The sequence below is a fragment of the Dasypus novemcinctus genome, chromosome 16 (assembly GCF_030445035.2).
Source record: "Dasypus novemcinctus isolate mDasNov1 chromosome 16, mDasNov1.1.hap2, whole genome shotgun sequence".
In the NCBI taxonomy this organism is placed as follows: domain Eukaryota; kingdom Metazoa; phylum Chordata; class Mammalia; order Cingulata; family Dasypodidae; genus Dasypus; species Dasypus novemcinctus.
This window is the reverse complement of record NC_080688.1, coordinates 32225554-32242195: the sequence shown is the minus strand read 5'-3', so window position 1 is coordinate 32242195 and position 16642 is coordinate 32225554. Positions and strand designations below refer to the sequence as shown.

Genomic DNA, 16642 nt, shown 5'->3' with positions numbered 1-16642 from the left:
TAAGGTTCTAGTGTGTTGCTAAAAATAATGTCATTGTATTGAAAGATCATTGTATTTAAGTGTTCTGTTCTATGTTATAAGCAACAGTGCTGTTTGCCTTGGAAGAGTTATAATATACATCATGAAAGAAAACTTCTGACAAACAAAAGCTAACAGATTCCCTGTTGTTGATGGCTCCATTCCTGGTCAAAAGCAGCCTCTCCCCGAGACCCACATGCATGGTTTTCCATCTGTGTTGTCTGGATTCTTCTGTAATGTTCTCAATAGCCGGTGGCTAGGTTACCTGACCAGGCTTCTCTATTTAAGTCATTCTGTGCCCCAAATAAGGAGCTGGGTTTCACTTGTTTCCCTTTCAGACCCCCTACTTAATATTATACAGATAATATAAATAATGCCCATAACCACAACTGCACAGGGCATTACAGCATTGGCCATGAGCTAGGAAATATTCTAGAGCGTCATGGTTTAGACGAACAAATTCAACTCTCACAACAACCACATGCAGTAGTGCTGTTTTTTTCCCCTTTCTTATTTATTTGTGGTAGTGCTATTTTTAACATCCTTCTCCAGATTAAGAAACTAAGGCAAGGAAAGGTTCAGTGACTTGCCCAAGGTCCCCAGCCAGGAATAGCAGAGCTGGGATTTGAACCTAGGCAGTCTGGCTCCTGACACATGAGATGTTTCCATTTTCCTGAAGGTTCTCTATTTCACAGCATTTTATTTCTTCCCACCTCTGGAAATGATTATAAAAAAGCTGTGAGAGCAGGAAAAGTGGTGGAAATGGAGAGAAAAAGGATAAAGAGAGAGAATATGAATAAGAGAAACACAGAGAGAGAAGCTGGCTTGGGCGCTCATTTCAGGTGCTGCTGCTGACAGCTGGATAGTCTGGAAGAGTTACTGCATCCCTCTTGGCTTGCTTCCCTCACTTTCAAAGGAGAGGATTTCAAAGGTCCCTTCCCTTTAACTACAACTGCTGCTTTTATACTGATGATGTAACTGCCATGCGTAAACCTTTCAATTGTTCCCATTATTTCCAGGATAATATCTAAGACATTTAGCATTAAACCCGTCCTAATTTGGCATCAAATTTTCCTTCCAATTTCAATTTTGCCTTCACTCAGGTCCTTCCTCTCTCCAAATGACACACAATCACACATCCCTAAAACACTTTTATTTTCTATATCTTTTTTTAATGCATCACTCCTCTTCCTCACCTAAGAAAATCCCAACTAATCCTTTACAGTTCAGCTCAAATGCCATTTCTTTACTAAATCCCTCCCTGAAATCCCATATAATATTAACTGCCCCTGATTCTCTGTATCAATGTTACTTGGTTCAAACTGTTAGATATAACATTTATCAAATTATGGTTGGATGTGTGTCTGCTACTAAGTTGCCTGAAGATAGAGATTATGTCTTATCCAACTGACTTTTCCCCACCCTCAAAGCAGTATGAGTCACAGGCAAATGTTAGACACACAGTGTTTGTTAAATTGGATTGAACAGAATGACTGTGTAATGCAATACATTAATGGTGACTTCATAATATTTTGACTAAAGGAATAGAGTTCTGACAAACAAATACTTCATGATATGGATGATTTTAAATAAACACAGGGGAAGAAAGTAAATTGAGGCTCTTTGGGTCTCCATTCCCTCAGATGTAAACCAAGAACAACAAATGTGTGGCCTATTTGGAGCACAGCCTTCTGCCTTCCGGCAGAAGACACTGCTCATGGACCATGAGCTGGTTGCCTGCCTCAAGCCACGGAGGGCTCCAGCTGCACTAGTTAACCAGTCGACAGAGGCCACTTCTGATTTCTAACAGTCCTTGTTTTGACAAATGAAGTGTATATAGAACATGTTAATCAGCATATTCTGATCATGCTGGTTTAAATAATTTCGCACTTCACCCAAGAAGCTCCCTCCTGGCCAGTTCTGCCAGGTGCCTGAGTGTTTTCAGTAGTTCCCATTAGCAGAAAAAGAGAACTACAACACTAAAGGCTATGGCACCTTAATGCCTTTCTCCAGCTAAATAATCAGGAGTCTTCTAACGTGACCACTTGGCAAATTAAATCAGGTTAAAAACGCACACACACAACAGCACACAACCCCTTCACTGAGCAGCTTATGGTCTTTCCTCTGGAACTCCAGATGTCAAAGTAAGGAACTCTTCTTTTAAAGAAGTAGACAAGGGGAAGTGGATGTGGCTCGAGCAAGTGAGCACCCGCCTAACATACAGGAGGTCCCTAGTTAGGTTCCCAGTGCCTCCTAAGGAACACAATGAGCTGACACGATGGGCAGGCATAGCGAGCTGACATAACAAGAGACACAGGAAGGAAAACATAATGAGACACAACAAAGCAGGGAGAGGAGGTAGCGCAAACGATTAGGCGCCTCCCTTCCACAGCAGAGGTCCCGGGTTCAGCTTCTGGTGCCTCCTAAAGAAACAACGAAGACAAACTGACACAGCAAGTGCAAACAAGGGAGTGGGGGAAAATAAATAAATAAAATAAATCTTTAAATAAATAAATAAATAAGTAGACAAGAAGTGAGTCAGAAAACAATTCAATTATATTCTTCAAGGAATCTTACCTAATGATGCATTTAGGTTTGGAGTCACTTTATTTTATTATTTTTTATTTTTTTAAATTAATTTATTAAAGTATATCACTCATACATAAATGATAAATGTATAGCAATAGTTGTGATGGAGTCACTTTAGACTGGCTGTCATCAGTATTAAAGTCAGTGAAGAAAAGAAGGATTGTTGGCCTGCTCTACACATATTTACTATTTCTGAAAAGTGAACTTCCAAACTGCCCTGTCATTGGATAGTTTTTGAGAGTAATCTACACCCTGGGATTATTTGTAAAAAAAGCAAGAACAAAAACTCAGGTGTATGCTATTTTCCTTATCATTTTCATGTCTAGTCTATAAACTATATTAGTTAATGAGCTTTCATTATACTATAAGAACTTCCAGAATGGCATTCTGCCACCCAATGACTTCTCATTTATGTGTGTAAAACATACACTTAACTCCCCATACAAATGTCAGTTTGGATATTGGGCTGATTTTGATAACACATGGTTACAGCGAAAGCTCTTCTGCTGTGTAAAGTAAGATCAAGCAAAAGGCTTCACACTAATTTTTTTCTAGCAAAAAATAACACTTGCCAAAATGATCTTGAACTTTAATGTGTCGGATCCCACCCCAAATGTGATTGCTGCTGAGAATCCAACCTTATGCTTTGAAAAATTAGCTTTAAAAATATGCTTTAAAAACCAGTTTAAAATGTGTAGGGAAGAGGTGTAGCTCAAGTGGTCGAGTGCCTGTTTCCCACATACACAGGTCCTGAGTTCAATCTCTGGTACCTCCTAAAAAAAAATTATTTGAGAGAGAGCTACCATATTAGGATAAATTTTGGAATTAAGGAAACAAGAAAAACCTAAAATAAAACCTCAGATTCTTAGGTTGGGAAACGATTATAAATTATAAATATTTTTTGTTACTCATTTAAAATGAGGGTGTTTTCCTTGAGAATCTGGTAGTAACTGCTGGATTTAAATATAATCTTGTAAATAAATAAACTCAATCCATAATATTCTATTATGGAATTTAGAAATTTTTATAATTTAAAAAAATAGAATAAGAATTTTCCCAATCTTCAAATTTCTTTCATATAAATTTATTGAATCATTTTAATGCTTAGTGACAGATTAGCTATTTGATAATGACTTTAGGGCCAATTAAGAATTCCAAACATGTATTCTGAATGCCTTGTGTGGCAGTTTGAGATTATTTATGAATCCCAAAGGGAGAAATTATGTTTGTATACTGGTCTGTTCCTCTCAGCATGATACCCTTTGATTGCATTAAATTAAAAGGTTTTAAAGTTTATTTGATAAAACCAATTTAAGACTTTTGATTGGACCTGTCAGTAAGGCATGACTCAGCTTGAGTCCCCGCCTCCTTGGTGCTGATATAAATGGACGCTCTCTCAAGAAGACACACAGAGGAGAGAGAGCTCCATAGATGCCAAAGGAGAGAGCTTTGTCATGTGACACAAAGGAGACAGCTCAAACAGCTAAAGCCTGGGTAGAGATAAGCCATTCACTTGAGAGTTTGCAGCTGAAGAGAACAGAGCAGCTGAGCCACTGAGAAGACTTAGAAAGAAATGAGCCCTACACCAGAGACTGATAGAGGAAGCCCTGAGAGACCAGGTAGAGATTGCCCATCATCTTGCTTCAACACGTGACACTGACTTTGGTGAGAAAACAGCTTTGAGTTGGACTTTTCAGGGCCTTATAACTGTAACAAATAGATACTCTTTATAAAAGCCAACCGATTTCTGATACTTTTCATCAGCACCCCTTTGGCTGACAAATACACCTTGTTTGAGGATCTAGCCCATTACTCAAAATTTAGATCTGAAACCATGTGTTGAGAGAGAATGAATGGACACTACTCACTAATACCAACACATTATTCCAGTGAGTTTGCATGGCTCTCTCTACAGCCTACAATCAAGATTTCCACGGACAAAACAGACCTAGGCAGCAGGCAGGAAATGCAATAAAGACTGGCTTTTTTAAAAAATGTGAAATTAACACAATTTTCAAGAGAACTTTCATCCTCTATTCTATTTCATATAACTTTTATTACTTACCTAGGTATTACACTCCTAGGGTTCAAGAACCAGATATAGTGTCTACAGTGAACTGCCTCCTTGCTTGTACTTGTCTTCTTGCTATCCAGCTCCTCCCCCAGAGTTAAGTGCTCTTAGACTGTTATTTATTTTTGCAATCAGCTCACAATAGGTTGGCTCAAATAGACTCTTACTTATCCTCCCAGAGTTTCACCATGAAAATAAAACAAAAAAGCCAACATAAATTCTTTTTTTTTTTCTGACATACTAGGGCCTGGGGACTGAGACAGGGACTTTATGTGTGTGAAGCCGGTGCCACATTGGCTTCCCTGGGTTGTTTTTTTTTGTTTTGTTTTGTTTTGCTTGTTGTTTTTGTTTTATCAGGAGGCACCGGGAACCAAACCAGGGACCTCCCATGTGGGAGGCAGGCAATCAATCACTTGAGCCACTCCGCTCCCCATAAATTCTTGGTTTTACTCTTATTTTAAACCAAACTATAGTCTGCTCTACAAGTTATTATATAAATATAGCCTATTAAGTTAAAAAAAAAACAACTTGTTTTTCCGCCACTTATATATTTCTCTTTATCTGCTGACAAGGCTTCCTTCAGGATGGCCAGTGTCACTTGGGGTTGCAGGAGCATTCTCTGCTAAGTTTTCTACTGAACCCAACTCGAGCAGGCTTCCTTTAGCTCCTCAGCTGTCTTCTGCACCTGGCCTCAATGAATGACGTCTGCTCCATCACTCAGCACTCTCAGGGTAACCTCTGGGTTCTGTTCAAACCAATTTGGTCAGGAATGCGGGTCTGGAGAGGATCAGGTGCTGCATGTTCATATCATTTGTTAGGACTTCAGTGGCCTGAGGATGCCTCGTGGGAATTTGGTGTCAAACCCTGTTTGGGAAGGGCTCTAGGGGAGGATTTAATTGCAAGAAGTGGAGACAGTGTAATCCAGTGAAGCCATCACAGCTGATTCCTCTAATTTACTTCCTTCTACTCAGGAAAGGGATCCCAGATATTGTCTCATACAGGTACAGTGGCAGGCACAGGAAGCTGTAGTTGGGTCCCCAAAAGGCACAAATGCTACTGAAGTAATCAGCAGCAACCTACTTTGGTTCTTGGTTGGGTTGTGGGTTCGCTGTTCAAGGGGTGGAGGAAGGGGGGATCCTTGCTGGAGTTTGCAAACGCTGTACCAGTGCAGAAGAGTAAGTGAAGAGCTCTGCAGCAGCATGCCCAGGAAGACATAGATTCCCACCCAGAAAGTCTATTACTGGAGGTGATTTACCTTGAAGCTAATGAAGCTTAGGTTCCAGGGCCCCTCTCACAATTGCCCCTTGCAAAGTCCGAAGCATAATTTAGATTACTAACTTTATAACCTCTTTGTAAAGGGCACGCCCAAATTGTGTTTGTGTCATGCCCAACAAAACCTGGATCTGACCTTACTTATTGCTATAGTTAATTTTCAGTTATCTGCTAGCTGGATCTTGCTCTCAGAAATACAGTGAACTATTTCCTTCACTGTCCACTGGTTCTTTCCTTTTAATTTTAAGTTTTCACTCAGCTTGCAAGGCAGCAGCAGGACTTTCTGTGAAATGCTCTGACATGTCCATGCTGGGAAAATTTTTGAGGAAGAATGGAGTTGCTATAATACAACTGGTGCTTGGCAGCAGACTGAGCTTGAATCGCCTTCTGTGAGCGCTGAAGCAGTGTGGGAACTAAAGAAGCGTTATTCGGGTAAAAGACTGGCCTCCCAATCTTTGCCGAGGCAAATTTTGTCCTTGTGCCTTCGCTTTTATTTGAAACAAGCTGCTAGAGCATAAAATACATTTATATTCATGTGTAAGTAAAATCAATATTTGAAAGCCACGTGTGAAAGATTTGGGGTCAATCACAGTATTTCTCAGCTCCTTTTTGTGAGGATAACGGAAAAGTTCTATTCTTGAATTTGACTGAAGTTCTAGTGTTAAAAGTTTGGTCATCTCACATTTTTCTGTAAATTTTTAATCTTTTTTTTTTTTTCACTTGTTTTTAAATGACTCCTTTTTCGGGCCAACAAAACACAATGTAAAGAGTTTAATCTCCAAGGTTGAGTTCTGCCTTTCTGAAATCGTATCTGGCTTGATATCACCATAAATGGTATGTGGCTGGGTTTTCATTCCAGTTGCTGTATTTAACAGAATAAATAAATACTTCAGAAATTAATATTTATCTCCCTGAGATTACATTTCCTTTTGAAAGTCATCTTTAGCTCTGATTTTTAAGAAGTAGGAAAACAGACAGGGCACTATTATCTACTTGACTGAGGACTCCAATTGCTCATTTATTTTAATATATTTTAATTCATGAAAGAAAAGGAATTTTTACTGACCAAATTATGTGGAACCAAAAATGTGCTATTCTTCATGGATTTCTATAGGAAAGTCTGGTCTTTTTTTTTGAGGCAGGAAGTAATCAGTTTTTCAAGAAGCAATATCCCTTTATTAAGCCAAATTTTGCAACTCTCTGGTCACAGAGAAGCATGGGGCAAAGGCAGATTGATTATTGATTCCTAACTTGTTATTGTATTCTTTTATATTTTAAAGCTTGTAAATTGACTTTTAAAAATCTCATTTTCATTGAAATATGTTTCTATGTTTATAATCTTTGTTCACTACAAATTATTGGCCTTGATAATTCATAGCTAGCTTTGGTTTTCAAACTCAAGAACACTGAGTGTATGTACATAGAAAAGCTATAAGTAAATTCAAAATTATCAAAAACATTTTTATTGTGGAAGTATTTTAAAAAAACAAAAACCACTAACCACCTCTCCTTAAGAATAACCTTAGGCATCTAAATGAGTCTATCTTGGCATTTATAGCCATTTTAAGGCTAGCCAGTGTCTGACCAATAATAGAAATAAGGAAAGAGACAGAAAGAGGAGGACGAGGCCCCTGCAGGTGAAATGTCATTCTATCTAATGCTTATTCTGCAAGACAGGGTGCAATTACCTCATCTTCTGAGGATAAGAAAAGAGCGTGCAAAACACCTGTTTTGGAGAATAAAACTATTGACGTCATTTTGAATTGGCTCAATCATTTTCAAAGTTCTGCTTTCTGAAGCAGATATTTAGGGTGTAAGACAGGACAGTTTTGAGTTCAGGGATCACAACATCATTGGCAACTGTGATAGGATGTATAACGGAAGGAGAAAGGGAATTTTTATACATTATGGAATGAAAATTCGTTAAGGTTTCAAGCAGGAAAATACCTCCCATCCCATATCCCTCTTTTGTTTGTGTTTGGCTTCAGAAAGCACATTGAAGTCTCAGCCCATATGAGGAGATGGTTGCCCTTAGGCTTTTAAGTTATTTTTTTAAAAGGCAGTATTGTTTCTGGTCACAAAATGATGCCTATACTGTAAAGTTCATTGGTGGAAGCAAATTTTTACTTAACTTTCACTGTCACAAGAGTTACAGACACATACTTGCTTTGTGTTTAAATACAATTGAATAAATTTTTTTAAAATTTCTCTCCCCTTCCCCCCGCCCACCTCCCGGTTGTCTGCTCCCTGTGTCCATTCGCTGTATGTTCTTCTGTGACCCCTTCTATCCTTAGCAACACTGGGAATCTGTGTTTCTTATTATTGTGTCATCTTGTGTCAGCTCTCTGTGTGTGCAGCACCATTCCTGGGCAGGCTGCACCTTCCTTTGCGCAGCTCTCCCTACGGGGCACACTCCTTGTGCGTGGGGCTCCCCTACGTGGGGGCACCCCTGTGTGGCAGGGCACTCCTTGCGCACATCAGCACTGCGCATGGGCCAGCTCCACATGGGTCAAGGAGGCCCAGGGTTTGAACCGCGGGCCTCCCATGTGGTAGACAGATGCCCTATCCACTGGGCCAAGTCCGCTTCCCATGAATAAATTTTAATACTTAAGAGATTAAGACCCTTTTATGTAGTAGAATTATAAAGTTGCATAATGTACCCTAATGTATGCAACTCAGTATCCTTTTTACAAACTTTCAAAAATCCATACAAACTTGTAGAATGCCTTCCTTGACTGTTGAGCATTGACAGTCCCACACATCTTTACTAGCAGTAAAATTAACCTTGTGTAATCTATTCTGTGAGCAGTTTCATAAAGATAACATACCATGTGACGCGAGGTTCTGGCCACCCTGAAACAGAGCAGTGTAATTTAACGTTCTCTTTCTCCCAGACAGTGTGGGAACGAGGTTTGATGACAAAGTCAGGAGCATGAAGAAGATGATCTTCATTCAACTTTCTATGAAACGCCTCGGTCTCTTCTAACTGAAAAGACAAAGCATATGATCTAAATACTACTAAATCAAAGTAAAGTAGCAAGTGTAACCCGAAGTTATTATTTTTCCATTTGGAGCCTTATTTTTGTGTTTAGATATAAAATGCATTCTCTCTTCCTCCCCCACTGCCCCTTCGTAAATAGATGTACTTATTTAACTTCTAACATCCCAAGCTTGTACAACATGTTTTATTTCCCTAAGGTCGATTTTTTAAGGTTCTTTAAATCGTACTGCATGGAGTTTAAAACTATTAGGCTTGCCTTTCTTTGACCTATACATTTTAACATCTTTTCTCCTTGTTTTCTTTTGTTTTGTTTTCCCACAAAACCACCTTATTTCTTGATTTGAAACAAATCTGTATTGACACACACTTATCTGTGTAATATAAATTTTTATAATTTATATTAAATTGTCTTTTCTTAACTGTTTTTCTCAGCGACAGGCGTTCTGCCTTTTCTCGAATTGCAACCTTTCTTGACTTCTTCTCAAACATTTCCTCCTGCTGAAGAGTGGACGTGGACTCTTTGGACACCATGGACTGTTTGGACGCCGTGGACTGTTTGGATACCGTGGACTGTTTGGATGCCGTGGACTGTTTGGATGCCGTGGACTGTTTGGATGCCATGGACTGTTTGGACACCGTGGACTGTTTGGATGTTGCGATTTCTTCTTCACTGGCGATACGATTCCTTTGGGCTATATATGCAGCAGCTTCTTTAATTCTTTCTTCTTCTGTATCTGTAATTCCAGCAACATGCACTTGGCTAAAACATAATAACAGCAAAATATAGATATTGTGGGTGGCAGTGATAAGGTTGCCTAATTTTACCAAATTCAAAGTAGCAGAGTCTTTTTGCCCAAAGAAAACCTGACATTGAAAATCCTGGCAAATCAGGAGTTATCTTCACATTACAATAGTCATCTTCTCCTTAACAGATGATGATGATGATAACAAAAATGATACCTATTATGTCCCTGGTGCTATGCCAAGTGCTTTTTACATACATTATTTCATTTAATGCTCCAGACTAATCTATGAGGTAATATGTCTCATTTCTATTTTAGATCTAGGATAACTAGGGCTCAGAGAAGTTAGATAATTTGCCCAAACCATTGCACTGGTTTGCTTAGTGTGTTTAAATATGATTTAGTTTACAAGAAAGATGAAAGTTATGACTATCTTTCTAAAAAAGATGATATTGTGAAATGAGATATAGTTGTGTGCTTTAAAGCCTGAGACACTGATGTATGACTGTGTGCTTGCCCTGTGTGCTATAACCCAGCTGACGAAATTCATTGCTTAGAGCTGTTGCATATAAAAATAAGTTCTAAATTTACATGAGAATTTTTATCCTTACACCTTCTATGTATGTGTGTTGAGTGAGTGTATATATGCTATACTTGTACAGTCAATACAGCAGTCTTCAGGAGGGCAGGTGTAGCCCAGGGGTTGAGTGCCTGCTTCACATATAAGAGGTCCTGGATTTAATCCCTGGTACTTCCTAAAAAAAAATGGCACTTTTCATTTGCATTTGTGCATAGTCCTAATGAGAAGAAGTAGTCAAACTCACAATCAAAGTGGCGACATTTATAGAAGTGACTTGTTTTTATTCATAACTGATGATAATGGCAAGTGAAAGATAGGAGGAAATATCCAAAAGTATCCCCTAAGTCTAGTTTCTGATAGAACTTGTGCCATGGTTTGTTAATGTTGTTAAAAATATTTGGGTTGTTTTTCATCTCCTTCAATACCTTTGCTGCAAACCCTGCATCAGTCATTTCAATGAGCGAGTATATTGATTATACTGAAGATTCGCTTGAAGTTCTGAGTCTCCTCAGAACTCTTAAAGCAGAATTGAACATGTGCTTTTCTTAGAGAATGACTACTTCAAAATTTAAGCAAATATTGACACTGTATTTGCAAATTCTTGGTGCCCAAATCTATGCAGTTTTCTGAAGAGTAGTACTAAACATTGCCCCAAGTTGGGAATTTCTCATAGAATAGAATAGAACAGCTAGCTGATCAACAAGATTATTCAACTTTGTTTCTTATTAAATTTACTGAGTGAATTTTTAATTTATTTCTCCTTATCTCCATCTCTTCAAATATTAATAAGGAAAAACCTGCTAAGTCAGCAATATATCTACTATTCAATTTAGCTACAAAAAAGGAAAATGGAAGATAATCTATTTTTTTCTTTTTTCTTTTTAGAATGAGATAGGAAATGAATGAATGAAACAACACAGCCTGAGAATTTGTCTGGAATCTCTAAAGAGCTCAAAATAGAAGTAGAGAGAGATTTGAAATGAGCTTTGGAATATGATTCAATGTGTATGAAAATTACTCATATTCGGTGTTAGTCTTGCCCTTAGCTAAGGCAACTCTAAGTAAGAGGCTAAATCTAAGATTGTATTACTTCCAACAGTGGACATGTTGACACAGCTCCAGAGGAAAGGATGGATTCATAGCCTCCTTGCCTTTTCTATTTACAAATTGTCTGAACCTCAAAAAAAATCCTAATTATTTCACATGAGAACTTGAGTACAATTTTAAAAATATTTGACTCAGGACAGCAGGGATATTCTTCTTTAAATATAACTGGATGCCAGTAATAACTCTTCTATAATCTGAGCCCAGGAGCAAGACTATGATGCAAACATGTTGACAAAAATATACTACTACAAATTAAAAATAAATCAAAAGCCTCCCCAACAGTTTGACTATCGCTGATGGTTTCAACTCAAAACCTATTGCTGGCAATGTTAGTTTCTTTCTCATCCTCTTCTTAGATTGTTAGTGCTGTCAATACCACTGTGGAATGTTATTTTGAACACAGAAACAACATATGAGATTGGATCCATATGAAAAAAAAGAAAGTAAATAAAACTTAGGAGATCAATTTTGTTCACATTTTCTTTTATCAGATATTATTTTGTGAATTATCATTTCTTGAGACTGGCTTGAAAGAGACAACACGGTTTGGTGGGGAGAGAACAGGGAGAAAACAAGGAGACTAAGAAGCTTCATTCATATCCCACAGGGGAAGAAGCTTGTAGGCAAATGCTAGAATCATGGGAGTTTTAAATGACATTTTGCAGCAGTGAGAAAAAGGGCAGAAAATATTTTACTTCTCTAGCCTTGCCATCTCTTATAATGAATGTAAGTGTATATTAAACTAACTTTGTGAAGAGTTTAAGTTTGGGCTATCATGCCAAGAAATATAATTAAAATCTGGGGAGTTCACTTTTAAAAATCAGAGATAGGGAGTGGCTGTGGCTCAAGCAGTTGGGCACCTGCCTCCCACATGGGAGGTCCTGGGTTTGGTTCCCTGAGCCTCCTGAAAAAACAAAAACAAAAACAAAAATAAGTAAAGCAAAGAAACAAACAGAATAACCAATTCAGGGAAGCCAATGTGGCTCAGTCATTGAGCATCAACTTCCACATATGAGGTCCCGGGTTTAAACTCTGGCTCCTGGTACCTCAAAAAAACAAAAAACAAAAAATAAAAGGACACTGGTTGTGGTTAACAGTACAAATATGAGTGTTTGTTAAAGTGTTGGTGGAGAGATGATGTGTGGCAATTCTACACATTATGCATGATTGTTTTTGTAAGCTCACAACTTCTCTAATATAAAAGAAATATTTAGATAGTTTCCATCTAAATAAACATATCATCTGACATTTTTCAGTTTACCCAATATTTTACAGTTTGGAAACGTTCTTTCTACTCTGTCTATAGTAACTGTGTTCAATCACTAGAATGTGAACACTCTATTTCCAATTTCAACTAGTTATATAAGTAGAATTAAGTTTCCCGCCATTCTCTTTACCAATACTGCTGCCTTTCTATGTGATGACAAAGCTTTCTGAGAGGATATCTTTTCACAATCAATATAATCTCTCTCAGTTCAGGGGTCCAAGCTTCCTCAACCTGAAGTGTATAGCACAAAGGCCAGTACAGAGTAAGTGCTCAATAAACGTTAGCTGTTCTTACCATTGTTGCTAGCTACTCTGGCAACATTTACTCCCATTTTCTAGTAATCAAAACCAGGAAACGCAAGCATACGCACCGTCCTGAGAAAATCGGCACCTTATAGTCGCTTGGCAGGTTCTCTTTCTCCTCTCCAGACAGAAGACTGTGCTTGGCTGTCTTTTGTTCAGGGCTTAATTTGGATGAATAGTCCCCTAACAGCAGACTGGAATCTGAAAGTCTAAAATAAAACCCCTAACATTAGATAAAAACAAACAAACAAACAAAAACGCATTTAAGATCATTGAAAATAGTAATAAATGGAAGTTGTAACCTGACAGAGATTTCACAGAATCCTAGGTCCCTATTGTTACAATTATCTTGTCTCTAGGACTGAAGTGTGCCAGAAAGACCTCAAATGATGCACTCAACATAGGATGAAAGAAAAACAGGTTTTAGAAATTTCATGACTTTTTTTTTTTGCCTCAAAATTCTAAGGAAAAAGAGCATTGCTTTTAGAACAGTTTGAATATCCATTGTTGCTAAGCTAAATGTTCAAACTTTCAGCAATCCATATAAATGGTTTTGATAAGATTGTACATCCAAATCTCTTGTAGGGATTGTTAAAAATGCAGTTTTCTGGATTGAGGCCCAATATTCTGCATTTTTAGCAGGAAGCCCAGGTGCTTCTGATGCAGGGGTCTTAGGCTCAAACTTTGAGGTACATTACATACTGTAGACCAACTCCTCCATTTGAAGGAGCACTGAGCTTAAACAATAGAGTTAATGTATTTTACGTGAACATAGAAGGTTGAGTAAGCCAGAGAATAACAGGGGTGGGATAAAGAACTCCTTGGTCGGTTCTGCTGTACCTAAAAATCTGCCTAGGGAGTGGATGAAGCTCAACTGGTTGAAGCGCCTGCTTCCCACATGGGAGGTCCCAGGTTTGGTTCCCAGTGCCTCAAAAACAAACAATAAGCAAACAAATGAGGAAACCAACTCGGTAGCTGATGTGGCTCAGTGGTTGAGCGCCGGCTTCCGAAAGGTCCAGGGTTCAATACCCTGCCCTAGTATCTCAAAAAAAAAAAAAAAAAATCTGCCTAGGCACCCTAACACAAATGTGCACTTTTTAGATTTATTTCTCTCCTCTTCCCCTGCCTCCACCCCAGTTGTCTGTTCTCTGTGTCCATTTGCTGTGTGTCCTTCTGTGTCCGCTTGTATTCTTGTCAGCGGCACTGGGAATCTGTGCCTCTTTGTTGCTGTTGTTGCGTCATCTTGCTGTGTCAGCTCTCCGTGTGTGCGGTGCCACTCCTGGGCAAGCTGTACAGGAACTCTCCATGCTACGCTTGTAACTTTTTTGGTAAATATAAAACTGCTCTAAAACAAAAAGTTTAATATTTATCTTAAAACCCCTGCTAGAGAGAATATTTGAAGAGGAAACAGAGTGTGAGTTGTCTGATAGAGAAAAAGCCATCATCCCAGCTGAAACTGGAAAATACATGCCATCCAAACTTTGACTGTTTCTTAATCTTTAAAAATCATACGGAAAGGCAAAGGGGATTACCTAAACCGAAAGAAGGCATGCTCTACACATTATTAAATGGATTACATAATAATGCAAGAACATGTATTCTCCCCCAAACAAATATTGCACAAACTATCAGTGCTTCGAGGAGGTTTCATGCACAGTGGCTCTGAGTATGGGGAACCAGGTAAGGAGTCTGCCTTTAAACCCCTGAATGGAGTGGCAGCAAGGGAAATGGCAAATCTGTTTGCACACTAACTACGCCTCCCCACAGTGGGAATATCTAGCTCTTATTCTCTGATCAGCATTAAAACTAAAGGTTAGAACTTTGAATTCAAGCTTGTGGATTGGTTACCAATTGGACGCCTTCGTGAAATTTGTTCCTGGCTGGCTACTCTAGTCAGTAGCAAAATGATTGCATTCTATATCCCCAGCAAGTCACAAAGTACATGCTGTGCTTTACAGGTCTAAGTTTAAAGTAGTATTTTCCTTCACACCTTTGCTCCATTTCTATACAAAACTAAATTAATTTTGGAGTGTAATTGTTTTGGGTTGTTTTTTTTTCTGTTGTAGAATATATTTGTATTTCTAATTTCTGCTTTTGTTTTTTCTCTTTACTTTCATTTTAGTTGTCTACAGTCATATTCTTATGAGCTTATATTTTTCACATTTATTTACGTCAAAAACAGCTATGATTAGTCATTCTTTTTGTTGTGTTGTTCCTTTTTCTGTCATTTTTCTTTTAAGACCGATCTTTAAAAATGATGACGTTATTATATAGAACAAGCCAGAATGTATTACATTCTCACAAGTAAACCACAGCAGCTGATTTTTTAATACTTAAACTTTATCATAAAGATTCATGTCACTATCATTAGTTCACATTTCATATTTCATTTGGAATAAAAGACTTCATTAAAAGCATCATGGGGTAGCAGGGCTGAGAGGCGCTGTGGACAGTGGACTGAAGATGAATGCCAGAGGACTTGGATTTCAGCTAAAGGACAGCATTCCAGTTACTGAACTTGGAGCAAGTGGTCCTTTTGAAAGTCAAGATCTTCTTTGGAAAGGTTTTCCTTTTGTGAAAAATCAAGTTTTACCCAGTCATCCTCTTGAACTATCAGAAAAGAACTTCTAGCTCAAGCAAGATAAAATGAATTTTTCTACAGAGAAACACCCAGGGTCTGTTTGTTCCACTAAAATTACAGATGGAATTCAAGATAGTGCAGCAGGCTCAGTAGTTTCCATTTCTCCAAGATCAAACCTTTCACTGGATATTTTGAGGGGTATTGATGAGACTATTGGATTTGAAGAAATTCTTAATGATCCGTCGCAGAGTGAAATAACAGGAGAACCACACTTGATGGTTGAATATAAATTTTGTTTACTGTGATCAGTTGTGCTATTAATGAAAAAACATATTGACTACATCTTGTTTATAGTTGTCTTCTTACTATAATTTGATGAACACAACATTAAAAATACTGATACATGAGAATTTTTGTCTAAATTGTACCAGTGATTGAAATTATTTGGTTGTTTTATGGCCATGTTGTGACAAGTGAAAACACTAAAGGGAGATAATTTTAAAACTAATTTATATGAAAACAGTAGCCTTCTAAGACTTTAAAAAATCATTGTGAATTAATGATAAATCTGCCTGTAGGTTCCAAATAAACCCATTTTCTAGATGTTCCGTTAATTTAATTTTGAATAGTCATTACCAATTTTTGAGTGTACAGCCTTCATAGTATCATCTTTCTGAATAAATATTTGTAATTTATTTCACTGGCAACTTCAAATTAGAACAAAATAAAAATGTTCGTACTTTATTCTATTTTAGTATCATCCGTTAATATTCATAAGACTATTTGCTTTAGAACAGGGAGTTGAGGTGGCTCAAGACTGTAATTGCCTCTCTCCCACTCTGGAAGGTCCCAGGATCGGTTCCCAGAGCTGCCTGATGAGAATACAAGCAGACACAGAAGAACACACAGAGAATGGACACAGAGAGGAGACAATGGGGGAAGTGGGGGGTGGAGGGAGGGAGAAAAAAAATAAAATTTATCTTAAAGAAAAAAAGACTATTTGCTTTATTGATGCTGTTTTATTTTTATTTATTTCTCCCCCCTCCCCCAGTTGTCTGCTCTCTGTGTCCATTTGCTGTGTGTTCTTCTGTGACTGCTTCTATCCTTATCA

The 16642-nt window shown here is 38.0% G+C and overlaps 1 protein-coding gene across 1 annotated transcript in view; it reads right to left on the bottom strand.

Annotated features, from left to right (window-relative positions):
* MYOM1 (myomesin 1) overlaps window positions 1–16642 on the bottom strand; it is a 150125-nt gene that overhangs the window by 100956 nt on the left and 32527 nt on the right. The window contains exons 3-5 of the mRNA XM_058277490.2: window positions 13019–13159; window positions 9372–9711; window positions 8779–8936 (exon numbers count right to left, since the gene is read on the bottom strand). Of these exons, the coding sequence (XP_058133473.1) occupies window positions 8779–8936; window positions 9372–9711; window positions 13019–13159 (639 nt within the window). The remainder of the gene's footprint in view (window positions 1–8778; window positions 8937–9371; window positions 9712–13018; window positions 13160–16642) is intronic.